Raw genomic sequence first — 21,300 nt, forward strand, 5'->3', positions numbered from 1 at the left:
ATACAGTTGGAATTTACGGGGAATAAACTTCGGAATTATGTCTTCAATTCCATTTCGAAATTTCGCGCGATGACAGAAAATGAAATAATATGAGTGCGCATGCACAATACCTGAAAGGGAAATCAATTGACCCCCCCCCAAAAAAAAATAATAAATTAACACTTTATTGTAACTTTCTACCACTTTCAGTCCCACTGCGTGGCACCTTGAGTAAGTGTCATCTACGATAGCCTCGGACCGACCAAAGCCTTGTGAGTGGATTTGGTAGTCGGAAACTGAAAGAAGCCCGTCGTATATATATATATATATATATATGTGTGTGTGTGTGTGTGTGTGTATACAATGTAGTGGCTTCATGCAGGCAGAGCGTGGATTCGATCCTCGTTTGCCAAATTTCATTTAACAGTTCAACAGCACTTTTCTTACGATAAAACAATAGTTTTTCTGAGTAACAGCAGTTACATTTGCAGAATAATGTCTTTGCTACTTGAGCCTTCTAACCTCTTCTAAGCCACCAAAAGCTAGAATTTTACATACGTATATGTATGTGTGTGTGTTTGACCCCCTACCCAACATCGCTTGACAACCGATGTTGGTGTGTTCACGTCCCCGTAACGTAGCGGTTCGGCAAAAGAAGACCGATAGAATAAGTACTAGGCTTACAAAGAATAAGTCCTGAGGTCGATTTGCTCGACTAAAGGCAGTGCTCCAGCATGGCTGCAGTCAAATGACAAACAAATAAAAGAATACCTTTTAAATTGTTGCGAGAAAAACACTCACTAACAGAATATCAAGTTCGAGAGCCGTCAACAAAGAAAAAAATAACCTATTACGTATAAAAAAAACGTATAGAAGATGAATATGAAAAACAAATTTGCGCAAATGAAAAGGAGAGGGGAGAAGACTTTCGGAAAATTCATGAAATCCGATTTAGGGCCTTACGCAGTGTATTATGGTTCGTAAAAGGTTGTGTAAATCACTGACTGAAAGTAAATCGCGGAGAAATACAATGTTTGTAGGGTAGATTACGCGCGGCGCAGAGGGTGTGGCTATCGAACCCACAGCCTCGTTTACACACTGTTGCTAAGAGTTACAGTCGCCAGGTACGCAAGAATAGAATGACGGAATTCGTACATTTATTCGAAAATTTTGATAAACGACTGGTGCAACAAATATACAAAGAGAAAGAGTAAGTTCCAACCAGCAGCTAAATCACACTGTTGATTTCAACAACTGTTAATGTTTGTGTCAGTTTGAATAGTTTGGTATTTAACCCTAGGTCACCCTACATCAGAGGTCCTATGACCAAAGGTTGTTTGCACTTTGACTGTCCTATCAATTCTATCTTTATTTTATTTTAGTTTTTTCTTAGGTATGTCTTAGATTTCATTGTTTCCTCCCTTATTAAGGCGATAGGGTGTGATCTGAACGAAATTTTACTGCTATTTTTAACAAATCAAGTGACTACATAAAGGCTTCCTAATTGAATGAATGTGTGTGTGTGTGGAAATGTTTTGCTTTGTCTTTTATTATAATTCTATTGATATCAAAGATACCTTATAGGAATATTAAATGAACTTCATTACTTAATTGGTACTTTATTGACTTCAGGATGATGAAAGACAGGATTTGAACTCCGTATGTAAAGGACCACACTGCAAAGGTTTTGTCCTACATTCTTACAGTTCTGCCAACCTCCGCCTATGTCCATGCGTCTTTAGCCATTCAGCCCTGATTCAACAGACCTATGATTAAAGTTGGTCCAGCTAAGACCATCCAATTGGGGAGGGGGGAGTATACTATATCTAGAACTTTTCTTTCAGACGGTTGCATATGATTTCAAGGAGAATTTGATTGCTATTTCTAGCCAATCGTGTGTCAGTATAGGTACCATCTCATTGATATGTTCATGCTTCGTTGCTGAAGATGATCATGTTACTGCTATTATTAAATAAAGGCAATGGTGTGTGTGTGTGTAGTGCATTGTGCATGGTTTATATTAATTTATATATATATATGTATATATATATATATATGTATGTATGTATGTCATTGCTCAGTTTTATTTCAAAATTTCTTGCCAATAGAGAAAGAGCCGGTTTCTAACCTAGATTCAAGACTCCTTCATTGGAATTTCAACATCAACAACAGGGTATTTTTGTTTGTTTGTATGTATGCATGCAGATTTGTATGCTTTGCTTTATACATGTATTCTCATGCATATACTTGCATATCAAGACATGCTCATATATATTGAAATGATAAACTTTTGGAAAGTTTTACAGATTTTTTCAGTTCCAGTGATGGATTGGATCTGTGGTCTTCCAATTAGCTTTCTCCTTTCTGGTTTTGCGAAGCCTAATTTATCAAGATTGATGTTTAGGCAGTATGTTACATATCCCAGATCTCCAATAATTACAGGTATAAACCTGAATGTAATCTGGATAACTGCAGATTTCTCAGTGATTCAGCGTAGGTATTCTCTTTGTCATTGATCTTCAGTTTTATGTTAACATCCGCTGGGCAGCTAATTTCTACAATAATGCACAGTTTCTCTTCTCTATCCCAAATCATTATATTAGGTCTGTTGTGCTTTTATTATGAGTGGCTATGGCTTCTACCATGCTGTGGCTTCTTATTTATTTATCCTCAGGTTTATCCTTCCAACAGATTTCATTACAGAGTGTCCTAGCTACAACATCATGTCTTGTTGGTAGATAATATCATGATGACATTTTCGGACAACTGCTTATGATGTGGGTGATGTCTTTGGCATTAACTCCACAAAGTTTGCATCTGTTGTCACATTTTACTGCTTTTCCTAAATCTCTAATCCTTTTGCGCATCAGGTACTTGGTTTATATTTCTTGTTCCTGAATTGCAAATGCATACCCTTGAGAATGGAAGGTAGTAATCCGGCTATTGGTCCATGATAAACTGTTTTGATGATCGATGTTACTATCATCTCGGAGCTTTCTACTAACATATCCATGCATAGTCTTCTGCTCATATAGGTTCATCCTTTCATCTGATGATACATTGCAGAAGAGTTGTGTGACTTCTTTGGGCATGTATTCTAAGTTATCAGACAAAGACTGTTGCTGCCTTCCAAGTCTTATGATGTTATCAGTCTCATGTATGCAAACTTGGTCAAGGGATGCACTTCAACACTTGTTGGTTAAAAGATGTTGCCGAAGGAATATGATACAACATTCAAAGGCATTTTGGATCGATGTTTAGTCTCTGCCGCCTTCTTTCATTTTAGGTAGAGGCGGTCTACATCACTGTTAATGTGGAAATTATGTGTGCTTGTTAGTATTTCTCGGGGTTTCACATCAATGGTTCAGATCTCATCAAGCAGCCCAAATGCTGGTATGAGTACTGGCACTGCAAACACATTGTGGGCCACTGTTTTATTGAATACAGAGAGTTCTGATGTCCAAATTTTCTTTATTTGACTGTAATATTCTTTAGTGACATGTATTTTGTTACTGGTGCCATTGTAAGATATGCTTCTATCCACCCCCAGATACGTGTAACATTCCTCATCAGATTTAGGGGAAACAGTCAAATCATTGATGGAGGTATTAATAGCCTGGTTTATAGTTTTCCCCCTTTTTATAACTATATAACAACATTTATAACTATATAACAACCAAGCATGGCTGCAGCTCTGAGCTGAAACTAGAAAAAAAAAAAAAATTTATCCTGACCAAACTCCAACCGTACATCCTTTGAGAATGTTTTACTTAGATCAAGGCTCTTTTTCATCTCATGCATATTCTTTGCATAAAGTTTCAAGTCATCCACAAAGAAACAGTGTGTAATTTTGGTATTTCTGTTTCTTTATGAACCTGTGAGATATCCTTCAGGCTGCCATAATATGAATGACAAGAGGTTTACAGAAAGTACAAACAACATCATAGAGAGGCTGTCCCTTTGGAATATGTCTTTGTGATACTGTATTCTATCCGTAATAATACAGTCACTCTTTGTGTTTAATTTCAAGATGGTGGCCAACGATGAAGTCAGGTCAGTTATGGCTTTGACTAAGTCCACTGGAACTTTAGCAAGTTGAAGGGCTTCTGGCATCTGTGAGTTGGGAACAGAATCAAAGGCTTTCTTGTTGTCTAGCTACATTGAAACTAGGTTCCTCCTATGCTCTGACACCTCTGACATCACGGTTTTGTTTATTCACAATTGCTTGGCACATCTCCAGACTCCCTTTCTTCCCAGCTACTTGTTCTGCTGTGATGATGTTATTGGTTTCACTATGGCCCTGGAGGAAGAGGTTTAAGCATGCTGTATATATCCTATACATTAAGTTCTGGCATTCAATTAGGGTTAGGGTAGTTTTTGCCATGTGGGAGGTTCTGCATTTGGGGATCAATTTTGTCTCTGCCAGAGCTAACCAGTGTGGTATGCTACTGTTTCCAATGAGAACTTGCTGGTACTGGTTGATAAAATATGGTCAGTAGAATTTTAGCTTCTTGTACTAATATTCAACAATTAAGTTTCTTCCAGGTGCTTTCCCATCCTGGAGTTTCTGGATCACAGTTGCAAGAGTTTCATCATCAATGTTGTTTCTTGGGTGTAACGTAGGAGCAATAACTTTGAATTTCTTCCAGCCAGAGAGCATCTTAGTTAAACACTTTCTCTTCATTCCAGATTTTCCTCCAGAAGGAATCTATGTCTTCTCATGAGGGAGCTTCCATGATGTTCACTGCTCCTCCTCTCATGTCTCTGGATACTGCTGCCTGGTTCCAGTTAAATTTTTTGTTTATGTATGTTTGTGCATGTGTTCTTACTTAAAAATGTCTATGAAAGATGTTCTATAATTTCATTCACACTTAGGATATGTTATACGAGCATTAAATCAATCACCAGTATTAGCAGCTTTTTTATTTTATCCAAACCCACAAGGGACAAAAGGCAAAGTTGACCGTGGCAAGATTTGAACTCAGAACATAAAGTGCTATAATTACAGAGTGCTAGACATTTTGTTTGATGTTCAAATGATTCAGTCAATTATCTAATCAGCTACTTCTATCAGATTTACACTGAGATGACTGCAATTATTCAACAACAACCATCATACTGAGCACTATAATTATTTTTCTTCTCTCTCTTCCTCTATCTCTTATTCAGTGAAGCAGAAAAGCACCGTAATTATGAATATTCTGCTAGTGTTAAAATCCAGTCATGGTATCGTGGTGCAAGATCAAGATTTTATCTTAGGTAAGTGGAGAATTCTTTCTTCAGACTCTGTCTTTCTTGTTAACTTTTTTTTAATCAAGTTCCTCCTATTCTGAGGAATGGTGTTGTGTTTGAGAAGTTCACTTGTTAACCACATGGTTTGGGGCTCAATCCCACTGCATGGCATCTTACACGGAGTCTTGGGAGTGAAATTTGGGTGACAGAAACTATGTGGAGGCCTGTCAGAAGGACTGTTTCTATTTTTGTATGATAGATTTAATCTGTTGCTGGTTAAACACCATGACCTGGCTGTCAAGTGCCTTCAGTAGAGTACACCTTGTTGATAGCAGATAAGCCGTATCTCCACTCCAAGGATAAATTCCTCCTTTCCTGACATAAGTTTCGGAAGCCCAGAAAAAGGCCATAAAGCACTAGCCTTGTCTTGACTAAGCTGTAAAATATAATTAAAATATCCCACTTCTCTCTCTCTTTCTCTCTTTCTCTCTCTCTCTCTTCTCACACACACACACAGTAACATCTATCATGTTGTATTCTCTGTTTTTCCTCTACTATTATTGCAACTCGCTCTCTTCTAAGGTGCCACACTTGTGTCAATTTTCTGTCACTATTTTGATGTACAAGATGCTATTGTTATTTTAGACTACATCACAGTACTATGTCCAAAAAACATTCACCTTTGTAGAATCTATCTCTATTTCCTCCAAGCAAAAAAAAAAAAAAAAAGAAAAAGAAAAAAAGACAAAACAACTCTATGTATCTATTAGTGTGATACTGACTGGGAAAGACTAAAAAAATGTTGAGAATTGTAAAAGTCTTCTTAATTTACTATTTATTTAACAAGATATCTCTTTTGCTGTCTTTCTTTTTTTTTTTTTTTCTGCTGACTATCAAGATTCATGAACAATGCAGCAATCACCATACAAAAACACTGGAAAGGCTACATGGCACGTATTTACTACCAAAAATCCACCTGGGTAAATATATTCCTACAATACTTTTTCTGGCATTTTCTATAGATAATTTCAGAGAGAGAGAGACAACTTAGTCATGACAGAATAGAGAACTGCTCTCTAAAGGGAATTTATTTAACATCCCAGTACATCATTGTGTATCCATCCCCAAGATACTCATATCTTAAATTACATAATCCATCTGTAAATAGGTACCATGAATAATACAGTTCATTACCTTAAACAATTAATTAAACCTAAGTAGATTTGTAGATTTAATTCAAATCCTAATTTGGGTATAGTGTGAACAGAGTTGATAATGCAAAACATTCTCCAAAAATTTGCTGAAGAAGTCTTACATTGGTGTTACAAGGATCAAGTGGATTATGGGAATTAGTACCCCATTTGGTTTTTGTTATGCAACTATATGTAGAACCACATTACCTTTGTCCTACTTTAATTATTAGGAAAAAATCTAGTGGTTCTTCAACTCGTTTTTAAAGAAGTAATATTGCTTTTATTTTGAGTTATCTCCCTTGCGTCAGGTTGAGTGAATCGTAGTTCAATCATGTTTACTTCTTATTGATGAGTTAAGTTTTGATTAAAGTTAATAGTACTTATTACAGTAAGTACTACTTATTGTGTGTTACTGCTGATTTTAGCATTTATCTTCCATACAAATGATATCCCTGGATTTTTCCCATGAGATTTTGTTGTCATACTAGAATATGTATTTACTCTGTGTTGATTTAACAGACATGTAAATGACTAGGCTTCACTGTAGAGGTTTTAATAAGACCAAAATATATGTAGCATTGTCACTTTATCAAATAGCAAACTGTTCTTCCCGTTGCTGGATGCATCAGAACATTTAAATTTAACACCAAAATATTAGTTCCGATTTGGAGTTGTCTCCCTTACATTAGTTTGATATTCTTAACTTTTGATCAACAATTCTTCACAATACTAGTCTTAATATATCAAAATTATCATACTCACCACATTAAGTAGGTTAATGTTTACTTTACTTATTACAAGTTAATCTGTTTTGCGTTTCACAATATAATTATATTACATCATAATGATCTAATATAATTGAAAGAACCTTTAAAATTAACAGAAGATGATGATGATGAAAGGTGCAAGTCTACTTTCTAACCGCAGATTCTCCAGTTCAGTCCCACTGAGTGGCACTTTGGGCAAGCATCTCTTTCTCTAGCCTTTGTCCAACCAAAGCCTTGTGAGTAAATCTGGTAGATTGAAACTGAAAGAAGCGTATTTATGTATGCATGCATTCATGCATGCATGTATATATGGGTGTATATGTTACAGTCTCCTTACCTTGATTTCATGTGATAGTTATGAACAAAAGTCACAGCAGTATCTTTCATTTCCAATCTTCTGTGAAAATATGTCTGGTCATGGGGAATATTGCCTTGCTTGGAAAAAGGGCTGTAGAAAATGTACCCCCAAGTAATTCCTTCTGATCCATGCAAGCAGAGAAAAATGGACATTAAATGATGATGATGATATATGGCTGTGTGGTTAAAAAGTTTGCCTCCCATGTTAGAAGCATTTTAGACAAGTATCTTCTGTCTTCTGCTTTCACTTTTGGATTATTAAAGCATTGTGGGAGGATTTAGTAGAAAGAATTGAAGTATGCAGTGGGGAGTGAGTGTAATCTTCAGCAAATACAGTGACAACTGCTGACATGTTTTAGTCTTATTAGAGCTCTTCAGCAAAGCATAGACTTTATCAATACTGCCAGACCCTAGATAACGGCTGAGTAAATTAACGTTGATAGGCATGACAACTTAAAGCAGTGACTGTGATGAGGACAAGTTACCTAGGGACGTCTTCTGCATGAAAAAAAACCCCAGTTAAATTGAGGCTATCATATGTTGAATGATAAATGTAGAGAATAAAAAAAATTTATTAATTAAAATTACAACTAAAATGAGGAAGAAAATCATTAGATTTAATCATTTAAACTCAGTAAAAATAAAATTGTATGACAAATTCTAATTTGCATTAATGAACGATCTAACATTATAAAAAGTAAGAAATTTTAATACATTATTCTAGATTATTCTAAGGCTTTGTTGAATATGGACAGTCAATATATGTTGCAGTGATGTTGATGACAATGTGTGATTATAATGACGAAAATAATGAGTAAAGTTTCACTTTTCCAACATTTCAACTTTTACAGGATTTTTTCCTGAAAATGTGCATTGAACATTACATAGCAATGGCTACTAAGGTAAGTGCTAATTTAACTTCTACACACCAAACTTTATGTAAACTTAGCCAGCTACACACACACTCATACAACTCAACTGAGCATGCACATGCACCCTTGCATGTGTACACACACGCACGCACACACACACACACACACACACACACACACACACACAAACACTGACCATCATATGCTCTGTCTAACTACTTCACTAAATTCACATCTCAGTAAATTCTTTCATGAAAATTTATCCAATTGGCTCCCTAACAGGCCCCCACCCACCCAGAACTATTTCCATTCCTCATCATCCCTGCCCACACTATTTCCACCAATCATCTCTTTTCTGTGCCTTCAGCCACTGCTTTCTTTCTCCCACCTCTGCTATGCTCCATTCTAAACATCCTAACTTATCTACTATCATTTACAATATCCTCTCATGTCTACTATCATGACCCACCTACTGTACCCTTTAAGTATCTCTATATTTCCCTTCCCACTGTTCCTACACCTTGCACATCATCCCACAACTTTCTGTTCTATTCTCCTTCCTCAGCCACTCCTATTTTCCTGTCTTACCACTCTACATACAGGTATTTCCCATCATCTGCATCCCACCCTAGTTCATCACTCACTACATTAACTTCCACCTCTACCTGGTTACTCTCCCCACCTCCCATACTCTTATGAAAGCATCCATTCTTTCATCATCCCGTTACCCCACTGTCCATGTAATCTTTTATACTCACCTTCTTGTACCTTAGGAACTTGCTCTGGTATCCTACCACTACCTTCCTTTTATCGCCCTCAGTCATGTATCGCCTCTGTAGCAAGACACCTGTACTTGTCTCTCTATCATACTTTAGCCTTTCAACACCTGGGATACAACCACTCACCTCCACCTTCCCCTCCAAAATACTTCTGCTTAGTAGTGGGAGTTTTCTCCCTTCCCTTTTTCCCCTGTTCTTTTTTGCCTTACTAGTTACATGACAACCTCACTAGTGCCAGTGACAAGAAAAAAGCATACTCTTTAATGTGGTTGGCACATCCAGCCACAGGAACCATGCCAAAAATGACACTGGAGCTTGACATAACCCTACAACTCACTGGTTTCCTGTCAAACTATCCAAGCCATGCCAGCATGGAAAGCAGACATTAAATGATGATGATGACTTCTAAATCCTCACAACTCACCCCAGTCAAATTTTCCCCTGGCATACATGAGAAACACAGGGCTAGAGTAACTACAAGCTCACTTCCTACTGTAAGGTGCTAATGCCCAGTAATACACTGGAATCAATTCTATAAACTGACTACAAGCTATTTGCATCCCACCCCAATTTCAAATATGAGTCTTAGGATGATAAGCCTATCACACAGCCCTGTTAAACATCACTCCTTGGCTTTTAGATGCAGTTAGACAAGTTCACTATGCTGCAATCATCTGAACCAGAACCTTGGTTCCCTCAATGTCTTTTTACCCTGCAGACATCAAACAGCAGACATTCAGGTTGAACATTCATTGATTGTATTAATCTCATTTTCATCAGCATGAGAGAAAGGCCTAAAAAGATTCTGAGGTGTAGATTTAGAAATGTTTAGAAAGGTGAAAACTTTTAAGTAGCAATAAATTCACTAAGTTTAAGTTCACTCTTAGTGGCTGGTGGAAACTGGTTTACTCTTACACCATTGAGATAAAAGGTTAATGAGAAATTGATGAAATTTTTTCATTCTTCAGATTCAGAAGACATGGAGAGGTTACCAGAGTCGCAAGAAAAAATTTGACTACTACAAGAGGAAGTGTTACCTAGAAAATGTTTGTCGCAAAAATGAAATAGTCTTGTAAGTATGGTCATTGAGTGTTTTGTTATCTAGAGAGAGAGAGAGAAAGAGAGAGCGGGGAGAGACAGACAGACAGACCAAGGCAGATAGACAGATGAATAAAGGTATAATACATTGTACCGGGAGGAAAAGAAGTACAGAGAAAATATAACAGAAATGCAACAGTGATGCAACAATGCCAGAGAAAAGATGCAATAGATAAACAATAAATGTAATGTAGGCACTCAATTGGTGCACAGTAGTGGTATTCCAAAAATACTGCAAAATAACCATAAAAAGGCACTAAAGATGCAATAAAGGTCCAATGAGTGTACACTGGAGACAAGAGGGGTATCTTTTTCTGTGAAATCAATAAAATTTTGTTCACCTTAAAGGGAATAGAGAATCAGATATCAAGGTTGCTATTTCTAAGTGCTTAGGTTCATGTGCACACCTCTACTATGATGAGTCATATGAGGGGGTGCTGAAAAGTTTCTAGCTTTAAGGGTATCACATAAGGCCTAGTAGGAAGCCCAGCCTTCCAAGTTTTTTTTACAAGGCTTAGAAAAAGTGAAGGACTGCTACAAAAGTGTGTGAATCTGAAAGGGGAATATGTTGAATAAAATCATAACTGATCTTCCTATATTTTCTTTTACTGAGATCCAGAGACTTTACAGCATCCCCTTGTACTGCATGCAGTGAATGCATACAAAGCTGCTTAACTCAATAGCATTTTTTAATGCACTCTCTAAAGTGCAGCCAAATCTCTCTCATTGGAAGGGGACATTGGATAATATTGTCCTCTAAACAGTATTCCTGAAAATAAAATGGAATAATCATAGCTGGAATGTCCTTGATCATAAAACCACTGGTTTAAGGCTCACTTGGAGTTAAGCAACACCTTGTCTCCCACTCAGGAAATAGACTGCGGGTGATAGCTGCTACCAAACAGTCAGTTTTAACAACTATGAAAAGCAATCATCCAATTGCATTCATCAAATCAAGTTCAAGGTCCTAGTCCACTTAATATCTAGTATTTCCATCAACCTCAACCAAATAGTATCAATGGTACTTCACATTACTGGCCCATTTAAAAGTAAGAAATGGATATTTCTAAATGCATTTTGTTAACTGCAATTCAGTATTCAAAATTGTCATGCCAATAAAATTGCCTTGAAGTTTCAAAACCTTGGCTTAATAATTTTAGTATACAGCTTGGTTTTCATTTTCTGATAAATCTCCCACAAAGATTGCTCTTGTGTGCTGGGAGCTTTAAAAATACTTAGAGCTTTCTTCATTGATCTATTTCGGCTTTTTATCTTTTACTTGTTTCAGTCATTGAACTGCAGCTATGCTGAAGCACTCCCTTGAAGGGTTTAGTCAAACAACTTAACCTCAGTACTTATTTCTTTAAGCCTGTTATTTATTTATTCTGTTAGTCTACTTTGCTAAACTGCAAACAAAGTTACAGGGATGTAAACAAATTGCCATTGATTGTCAAGTGGTGACAAGGACAACACACAGACACACACACATATATGTATACACACACACACACAAATGTATGTGAGTATATGTGTATGCACACACACACACGAATATTACCACAAGGGAGTGGTGAAAAGTTCCTGATGTTAAGGTTATTGCGAAAGGCCTGGAAGGAGGCCCAATCTTCTGAATTCCTTTACATGGCTTAGAAAAAAATGACGGACCACTGCAATAAGAGTGTGAATATGAGAGGGGAATATGTTGCTATTCCTAGCATGCCCTGCCACCATGTAACAGCTATTTGCAATAAAGGACCCGACATACCTGTTATGTGGTAGCAGGGCATGCAAGAAATAGCATCTTCCCTTTTCTGGGGAAAGGAGCTGTTTGTGTGTGACTTCTATGTTACATTCATTGAAAATATGCGAAATAACATGAAAAAGAAAAAAGAACCCACAAAACAAAACCCTGTTGCTGGAAAACCTAAACCTAGACTTCCTTGGTGACCTAACGGGTCATGGGTAGTCTACTATATATGTATATATATACATTAATTTATAAAACAAGATGGAATGAACAGGCTTTAATCACAAATCACAACAGCTGTGTCTGTGCAATGGTAACAATTGTTAGTAGCTGAGTTTTCCATATCATATTATTACTTAAAATATTATACAAATAATTACATAAATAAATATGATCTGGCACATCATCAGGTGAGTGGATTTGATAGCATTGTTGGATCATATTTAGTTTCCTATCATTTTATACTGTACTTGAAGCCACATGGCTGCAAAGCAAGATTCTTAACCACACAACCATGTGGTTACACTAAAGTGCTGCTTCCCCACGATAACAGTAGAAAAAAAAATGAAAGGAAATAGAATAGAAAGCAAAAGAAGAGAGAAAAGAGAGAAATGAAAGAGAGTGTAACTGAAAACAATGTCATAGACATTCTAAATGTGACCATCCCATCCTTTTTTGTCTGCTATAATGTGTATCTAAGACTTCATTGTCAAATGTGACTTAGTTCTTAAGAGAGCTATAGTGTGATTTAAGGGAGATTTGCAGTGGTATATGATGGTTGTCACACCTAATGTCACCAAATTTCAAGCAGGGGTATAACAAAAGTTTTCCATTAAGATTTGTAATTAAATTAATGAGTAAGGTTAATATTTATAATGAATTTGCCATTTTTGATGGGTGTGCAGCACACACCTAACACACCTGGAATATATGACCCTGGAGATTTGTCTGGTTAAAAGTCATCATCATCATCATTTTAACATCCACTTTTCCATGCTTGCATAGGTCAGACACAATTTGTTGAGCTGGACTCTTTATAGCGTGATGCCCTTTTTATCACCAGTCTTCATGTGTTTCCAATGGCCAAACATGTTCTGGAAGATTGGAAATAAAAGATACCACTTACATGATAAGTACACTCACTTAAAACTATCACATGATGTCAAGGCAGAGACAATAACACACACACACAAATATGCACACCCCCATATATATATAAATCTTCACAAACTGTTGCTCAGAGTCTCAGAGATAGAATATCAGCACAACTGACTGAAGAACAATCATGTGAAACTCTGAGTAACAGTTTATAATATAATAATAATGAAATTATTGTATACAGTGCTCAGGTGCACCACAACTTGTCAGAAAGTGCGTATAAAGTACATGCAGTAATGTAGAAATGTCTGGAAAGTGAACAGTGTATGAGTCAGATACATGCTTGTGTGTGTATGGAGGGGAGAAAATCAAGTGTAGTGTTGGCGAATCTCAGGAAGCATGGAAGTTTTGAAGGATGCAGTGCTCCGACAACTAACAACCGATGCCGGCAGTTTGTTCCATGCTTCAGCAACTCTCAGCGTGAAAAAATGTTTCCTGAAGTCATGGGAGCTGTGCTGTTTTCTTACTTTGTAAATATGTCCACGGGTGTTAGATGGGTGGAGTTTGAAGAGGTGCTCAGAGTTATTGTTTGTGCGATGGTTAATAATTTTATGGGCTTGTGAAGACATTTCAAATTTAACTTTGGTAATCAAGTACTATCTTTTCTACCTTGTTTTGTATTTATGTGCTTGTGTGTGTGTAGATAAATACACACTCACACACAACACACACACTCACATGACAGGTTTCTTTCAGTTTCCAAATAACAAATTCACTCACAAGGCATTAATCAGCAAGAATAAACTCAAAACCATGTAGTTGGAAGCAAACTTCTTACCACACAGCCACATCTGTGCCTATGAATAAATAAGAAATAATAGATTAACCTATCCATCAACTCCCAGATTAGGTTCCCTTTTTTTCCTACTTCAATTCCCAAGACTAATGCAATGTTCATTTCATGTACAGAGCTAAACTTGATAAATTTGCAAAAGAAACAAAAGAAATTGAAGAAATCATCGCTCGTCAATTAAAAGAGATGATGTCAGGTCAGAAAGCTTTCCAATATAACTGTGTACAGGGCATAAACAGTTTCCCAGGAATCAACATCAATACAACATGCAGGTAAGGAAAAGAGAGAAAAAATTTTTTTTATTAAGATCTACAGGATTTTAGAACAATGTAAACTTAAATGTTTCTTAAACCTTCAAGAGAATATTAATGGGGTTATGTTTAACTTTGTTTTTATAGTATTCAACCAGTGAGAGACACAGTTCCTCCTGGATGGAAGGCTAGTTTATTTCAGGCAACATTCCTAGATTATACTATACCAATTACAAAAGGTTTGATGATTTGAAGTAAAGTATGCAGAATTAGGTGTATGGACTCCAAAATACATTGAAATATCTTTGATTTCAATACTTTTGAGCTGGTAATCCATTATCATATCCACTCTACCATTTATTTCTGCAAGGCTTCATAATGCAACTGCTTATGTCTATACACTAATGTAAACTGGAGGAAAAACAAATTTTGTCCAAGATACAACATTATTTATTTCATGTAGCATTCTCAGAAGATTTGCTACCTATTCTACACATTTAAGTGGATTGAAGTATGTAAAATTAAGTGTATTGTCAAGAAACATGCCAAGATGCCTCCAACATGTACATATGATCCATGAGTCAGTAACCAATGATATTGACTTTACTATTTTGTCTCAACAAAGACAAAAATTGTCCCATTTAAGACTAATCCTTTCCAAACTACAAACTGGTAGGACCAGTACTCAACTGTATTTTTATATAATGTTACAGCTGATAAGGGACAAAACTCACTCTGGATAAGATGTGGTGTTACAGAAGTGAATTATATCACTCACAGTACCTACATAAAGCTAGGTGGGCTCAGTTGTTGAAATTTAAGTCTCTTGGCCATGAATAAAATGCAGCTCCAATGAAAGGACACAAACCATTGATCTCTTGCAAGATTTTCTTGTACCCTACTGACTGATATTTGTTGAGGAATTTGGTTTCAAGGAAAAAACATGCCCATGATCTTCCCAGGTTGTCCAAAACCAGTGAGATCAATAGAGTTAATGATCCTCTTGATCTCCAAAACTACGTGGTGGAGGGTTAACTCCAAAGCTACTTAATGAAAGTTTACTACAGGACCAACTGAGAGGAAGATACGAGGTTGCAACTTATATATGGGCCCATGAATTTGCTTAGATCTCATAAAATGTTTGCATATATTATAATCAAGCATTAAGAGAAGGGATGGAGACCTAGAAAAAGCTTTGTATCTACTGTTAAATTTCCTTTCAAATGTGCAGATTGTTTATAAAATTACTTTCCAGTGAAATTAAATCTGTTTTCACTGATAGAATTAAATATCTCTCACTTTCTGTTCAAAGATTTACATAATTTTTTTACGAAGTTTGAATAATTAGCAATTCTGGAGTTTCAAGTTAAGATTAAGAATTAACCAAATAGAAAGTAGATCAACTGATTTCTGCTCTTTTAATATTCAAGGAAATCAAAGCAAACAGAAATCTATCACTCACTTTATGATTTAAAGCAAGGCACACTCCAGATCTCCACTGATAACGGATATCAGTTAATTCCTCCAAAAACTTTGCCGCCACTTCCACAGAAACCTCAAGTAAGACACCATTTTACTTTATTAATGTCCAATCAGGGTTCCTTCATCCAGCTCATTAATTATTATCACTTCATTTACTTATATATTATCTTCATTGTTATGCAGAATTTGCGATGCCATTGTATTGGGTGTCACTGTAACCTTGTATAAATTTCTTGTTTAGTTGGAAAATATGATCATGTTTTGGGAAATTTTCAAAAATTTAATCTGTGTAAGAAATTATTACTTCCACTATTAAACTAAAAATTTATAATTTAGCAACTACATTCTTTTTATTAGGTTTAGATTTAGGCAATAATGTGATCTAACTTTCCTATTGCACCTAGTAAGGCTTGTAAACTTTGGCATGATGCCTATTTGGAAAGGAGACCATTGAAACTAGGTTATCTGTTTATTGCTGTGGTTCTCAAATTGTGTGCTGCAAAGCACTGGTGCACTCTAAATATTTAAATAAAAATATATAATTTTAGGCTTCAGAAAATTCATTCCAATATTATTTTATTCATAGTGTGTGTGTGTGTGTGTGTGTGTGTGTGTGTGTGTGTGTGTGTGTGTGTGTGTGTGTGTGTGTGTGTGTGTGTTTTATCATCATCATTTGACATCCACTTTCTATGTTGGCATAGGTTGGACAGTTTAACAGGAAACTGGCAAGTTTAGGGCTGCATTGTAGACTCAGGTTTGAGTTCAGTCCTACTGCATGGCACTTTGGGCAAGTGTCTTCTACTACAGCCCCAGACTGCCTTGTGGGTGAATTTGGTTGACAGAAACTGCATGGAAGACAATTGTGTGTGTGTGCTCCGCACCACTTGACAACTGATGTTGGTTTGTTTATATCCCCATAATTTAGCTGTTTGGCAAAAGGAATCAATAGAATAAGTACTAGACTTGAAAAGGAAACTAAAAACTGGGGGGTCGACCTGTTCAACTAAAAGCCATCAAGGCAATGACCCAGCATGGCTACTGTCCAAGAACTAAAAAAAATAAAAGATACAGTCAAACAGAATCCAAAAAGACTGGTTTTGGTCTGTGTTGGCAAGATTTGTAATATTTAGTAAAGTCAACAAGAGTACAGAGAACTTGCTTTGGGAAGTGGAAAATCCAACATTTCAAAAAGAGTCTTTCTGAGTCCTTCAACAAAAGGTTGATTGGAGTGAAATTGAAGAGACAGTAAAGATTTACATTATTTATGTTAGTAAAACTGGCTGCAACTGATAAGGAATGCAGGACCACAAGAGCTTCATACAGGAAGTAGGAAATAAAAACTGGGAAATAAAAAAAAAGTGTCATTGTCAATTGTCATTCAGGCAGTGTCCTTTGTTTCCAGCCTACCAAGACATTTGGTCTAGGAGAAATATTATCTTCTTAGGAAACAGGTGAGGATTGGTGACAGGAAGGGCATCCAGCTGTAGAAAATCTATCTCAACAAATTCCAGCCAACTCATGCAAGCATGGAAAAGTGTATGTTAAAACAATGATTATGATCATGATATATATGTGTCGGTGTTTGTCTTCCACAGTACTGTTAGTTTGTTTAAATACCCATAAAGAGTTCAGTAGAATAAGTACTAGAGTCGATTTGTTTGACTAAACTCTTCAAGACAGTGCCACATCATGGCTGCAGTCCAATGATTAAAAACAGTAAAAGAATACCACATCATAACCAATTACAGCAAGCAAACCAGGATAATTTCACCAGCTAGCATACACAGATGATTCGTTGAGCCGTGCACACACTTCTACACTCTATACATACAGTTTTAGATACCACACATTCACACACACACTCACACTTTCCAATTCTGAAATTTTTATATCTTTCTATATGAAATGTACCAGTAGGTTTTAATGTTCCATGCATAGTGTGCCAGTTGATTTTTTTTTCACTTGATCTCCCATGCACTACAAAGTCATAAAGATTAAGGACTAATAGTCTATTCAAATGCAAAGTAACATACTAATGGCCCCCTTGGATTTTAAATTTTGAGTGAAACTTCCTCCTCTTTTGTATGCTTAGTCAGAATAAATCTTTACAATTACTGATATTTTCTTTTTATTTATCTTCAAATATTCAGGGTCCTTTCCTTGATCCTGCAATTGTACATTTGCAGCGCTACAAACCTCTGAAACCCACACTTCGAGTAGAAACTAGTTTTGATTCTTTAGAAAAAGCAAGAAAGGAATTAAAAATGGAAGAATGGGCAAAAAGACTCCATGATGATAAGTAAGTTTGATATAAATCTCCCATTTTACATATTTCTGTTCTAATCTAGTGTAAAAATGATTCTGAAGAACTGTTAAAAATTTCTCTTCTCCTTATATATGTCTGAATATATATTTTACACTACATTAAATTTTCATACCTCTACTCCAGCCTTCTGATCTAGTAACAACATCCCTTTTCCCCAGACAATCATAAAAGAGAGTCAACACTGTTATGATCTAAGTTGTATATCGATACTCTTATTTTCCGTTTTGATTTTTAGTTTTAAGAATATTTTACCTTAATATTATAAATGGGAAAAGGCTTTCCTTTACATACATGAAGAGTTCAATTTATTTATTTTATTTCTATATTATGCAAGAATTTTTTTTGCAGTCCATTGTCCTTGAAATCAGTTGTAAAATAGAAGAAATACATATTGTTAATCAAGCATGCGGAGATAAATCTTGATAAGATTTGTTTTTCATCTCGAAAAATTTTTTAAACTATAAGCTTCAAAATAAACTTGATATTAACTTCAGTCTTTTAATATCTTTTCCAGTTTCATATCACCTAAAAACTACCCAACAAAATACCAACCTCTTCTCCATACAAAGTCTGAATATGGTCACAGACCATATGGCATGAAGTACTTCAGAGAGACGAACCACAAATTATTCATATCAGACAAGGTAAGAGAGCCAATATCTCCCTAACTTTATATACTAAAGTAGGTGTCTACCTCAAGCCAATGAGAAAACATTTATGCAATTATTCAATCTGCAAGTAGTAGTAGTAATCAAATCTCCCTCAAATCACAGTACTCTTTAAAACAAAAGAACATGTAAGATAATATAGTCCTAGATAGACTAAGCCTCAAAACTTAAATATGGAATATCCATGTCAACAAAATTTTTTGATCATAGGTGAGCTCAAGAACTCTGACAATGCAACTAAACAGCAACAATGAGTCAATGAATGAATACGGTAGCTCAATTGGTGAGAAATAACCAAATCTCTCTTAAATCATACCCTTTTGTTTTAAAAAAGATAGCGAGAATACAAGTTAATGTCATCCTTGACACACTATGTGCAAAAAAAAAAATGTGTTGATCATAGCTGAAACACTATTGATCATATATCTGCTCAACCAGATCTGACTTTTCTGTTAAACAACAGTAACAGTTGTCTTCCTTTAAATCAAGCTGTTTCTCTGTATTACATCCAAGTACTTCATTTCTTATTCTAAACTCAGATATTTTGTCTGCCTTTACGTTCTGAGTTCAAATTCTGCTGAGGTCGACTTTGCCTTTCATCCTTTCGGGGTTGATGAATTAAGTACCAGTTACGCACTGGTGTCAATGTAATCAACTTAATCCGTTTGTCCTTCTTTGTCCCCTCTATGTTTAGCCCCTTGTGGGTAGTAAAAGAAATAGATGTACTCTGTAAAATCTTCCCTCTACATGAATTTTATTGTATCATTGAATTTTTTATTTTTCAGGACTTCAAGACATGCATATCAAACAGTTCCTATGCTTGAATCCACAAATATCTCACATTAGGTCAGGTTTATCCAGATTATGATTTTTAGAAGTATCTAATTGTTCAAATCTGCTGAGATTATGCACAAATCTAAAAATAATACCACCAGATACTGATTGAAGATCAAATCAATCAAAATATGAAGACAAAAATATTGATGATTTTCTTAACACTACAGATGAGGTTAATAAGTTCAAACCATTATAAATGTTATTTACAACTTATCTCTGACATTTATGATTTAATCCAGTTAAGGACATTTTTTTAATAAAATAGAATAAGTACATAATACATAGGTTACAAGAAGAAAAATTTTATAGCACTAAAACATAATTTAAGATAAAAAATAATACTTTTTCACAGCTCTGGATTTTCATTAGTCCTAAATGAATTTGTTAAGATTTTTGAGTTGTGGCTAAATCAACATTTGGTATTTTCCTAATTATTTTATTAACTGTATATTATTTTATTAACAGACAATATTACATGACAAATTTCAAAGTTTGTTTTTATTTTGTTTTTTTAATAAATCTCTAAAATAAAAGTATTGCCTGCTTTTGGTCTATACATATCTCATCATCATCACCATTTAATATCCATTTTCCATGCTTGCATTCATTGGACAGTTTGACAGGAGCTGGTGAGTCAGCAGACTGTGCCAAGTCTGCTTTGGTATGGTTTCTAGTTGGATTCCCTTATTAACAACATTATTTACAAAGAGTACTGAGTGCTTTTTATGTGGCACCAGCACAAGAACAACTCTTCTATAGCAGACCATGTATGTATGTATGTATGTATGTATGTGTGTGTGTGTAGAGAGAGAGAGAGAGAGAAAGAGAGAGAGATAGACAGGCAGATAGATATGTATGTGTATATATATATGTGTGTGTGTGTGTATATATATATATATATATATATATATATATGTATGTATATGTGTGTGTGTGTATATATATATCATCATTTAACGTCCATTTCCATGCTAGCATGGGTTGGACGGTTCGACCGGGGATCTGGGAAGCCAGAAGGCTGCCCCAGGCTCCAGTCTTATCTGGCAATGTTTCTACAGCTGGATGCCCTTCCTAACGCCAACCACTCCGTGAGTGTAGTGGGTGCTTTTATATATATATAAGTGAGTACTATATATATACATATATATCTTGTTTGTAGAAATACATAAATCCAGAGGAGAAGCACACTCTAAGATGTAGACCAGTTAATATTATAGAGGGGTAGGCCGGTTTATCTAACTTCTCTCAACGTAACAGATTTGGTCAATTTAAAAAGTTTTGTGGCTGTGTGGTTAAGAAGCTTGCTTAGCAACCACTTGGATTCAGGTTCAGTTCCTTGGGCTAGTGTCTTCTACAATAGCTCCAAGCTGATCAATGCGCTGTGAATAAATCTGGTAGACAGAAACTATGTGAAAACCTACAGTATAGGCATGTGTAGTGCCCCAGCATGGCCACAGTTCAATGACTGAAACAAATAAAAGATAATAGAAACTGTCACATTTCCTCTGTAAAACTGGGATAACAGTGACCCATCTGAGAAATGAACACCACAAAGTGGGGTGGCTGTTGCTGGCCATTCTCTGCAGCAACACCTTTGTAATTTTGTCTGTGAGGCATAGCTGAACATGCCATTTGGTCTGGGGTGTACAACTTGTTACTCCCTTCCATCTTTTTCTTCTTTCTTTTTTGTTTCCTTGGTGAGGTAGTTCTTGAAGAGGTTTTCTCAATAATGTCATCTTATATATTTTTTATGTTTTTGTT

At 35.8% G+C, this 21,300-nt stretch overlaps 1 protein-coding gene across 1 annotated transcript; it reads left to right on the forward strand.

Moving 5' to 3' along the window:
- Window positions 1–952: 952 nt before the first annotated feature.
- On the forward strand, window positions 953–20,000 carry LOC115217546 (spermatogenesis-associated protein 17-like). Its single transcript, XM_029787274.2, has 10 exons — window positions 953–1,189; window positions 5,149–5,238; window positions 6,110–6,191; window positions 8,380–8,430; window positions 10,148–10,251; window positions 14,092–14,247; window positions 15,657–15,786; window positions 17,859–18,007; window positions 18,549–18,678; window positions 19,488–20,000. Exons 1-10 carry the CDS (start codon window positions 1,119–1,121, stop codon window positions 19,524–19,526), a joined length of 1,002 nt encoding a protein of 333 aa, XP_029643134.1. The 5' UTR covers window positions 953–1,118; the 3' UTR covers window positions 19,527–20,000.
- The last annotated feature ends 1,300 nt before the right edge of the window (window positions 20,001–21,300 follow it).

Source organism: Octopus sinensis, linkage group LG11 (genome assembly GCF_006345805.1).
Source record: "Octopus sinensis linkage group LG11, ASM634580v1, whole genome shotgun sequence".
Lineage (NCBI taxonomy): Eukaryota > Metazoa > Mollusca > Cephalopoda > Octopoda > Octopodidae > Octopus > Octopus sinensis.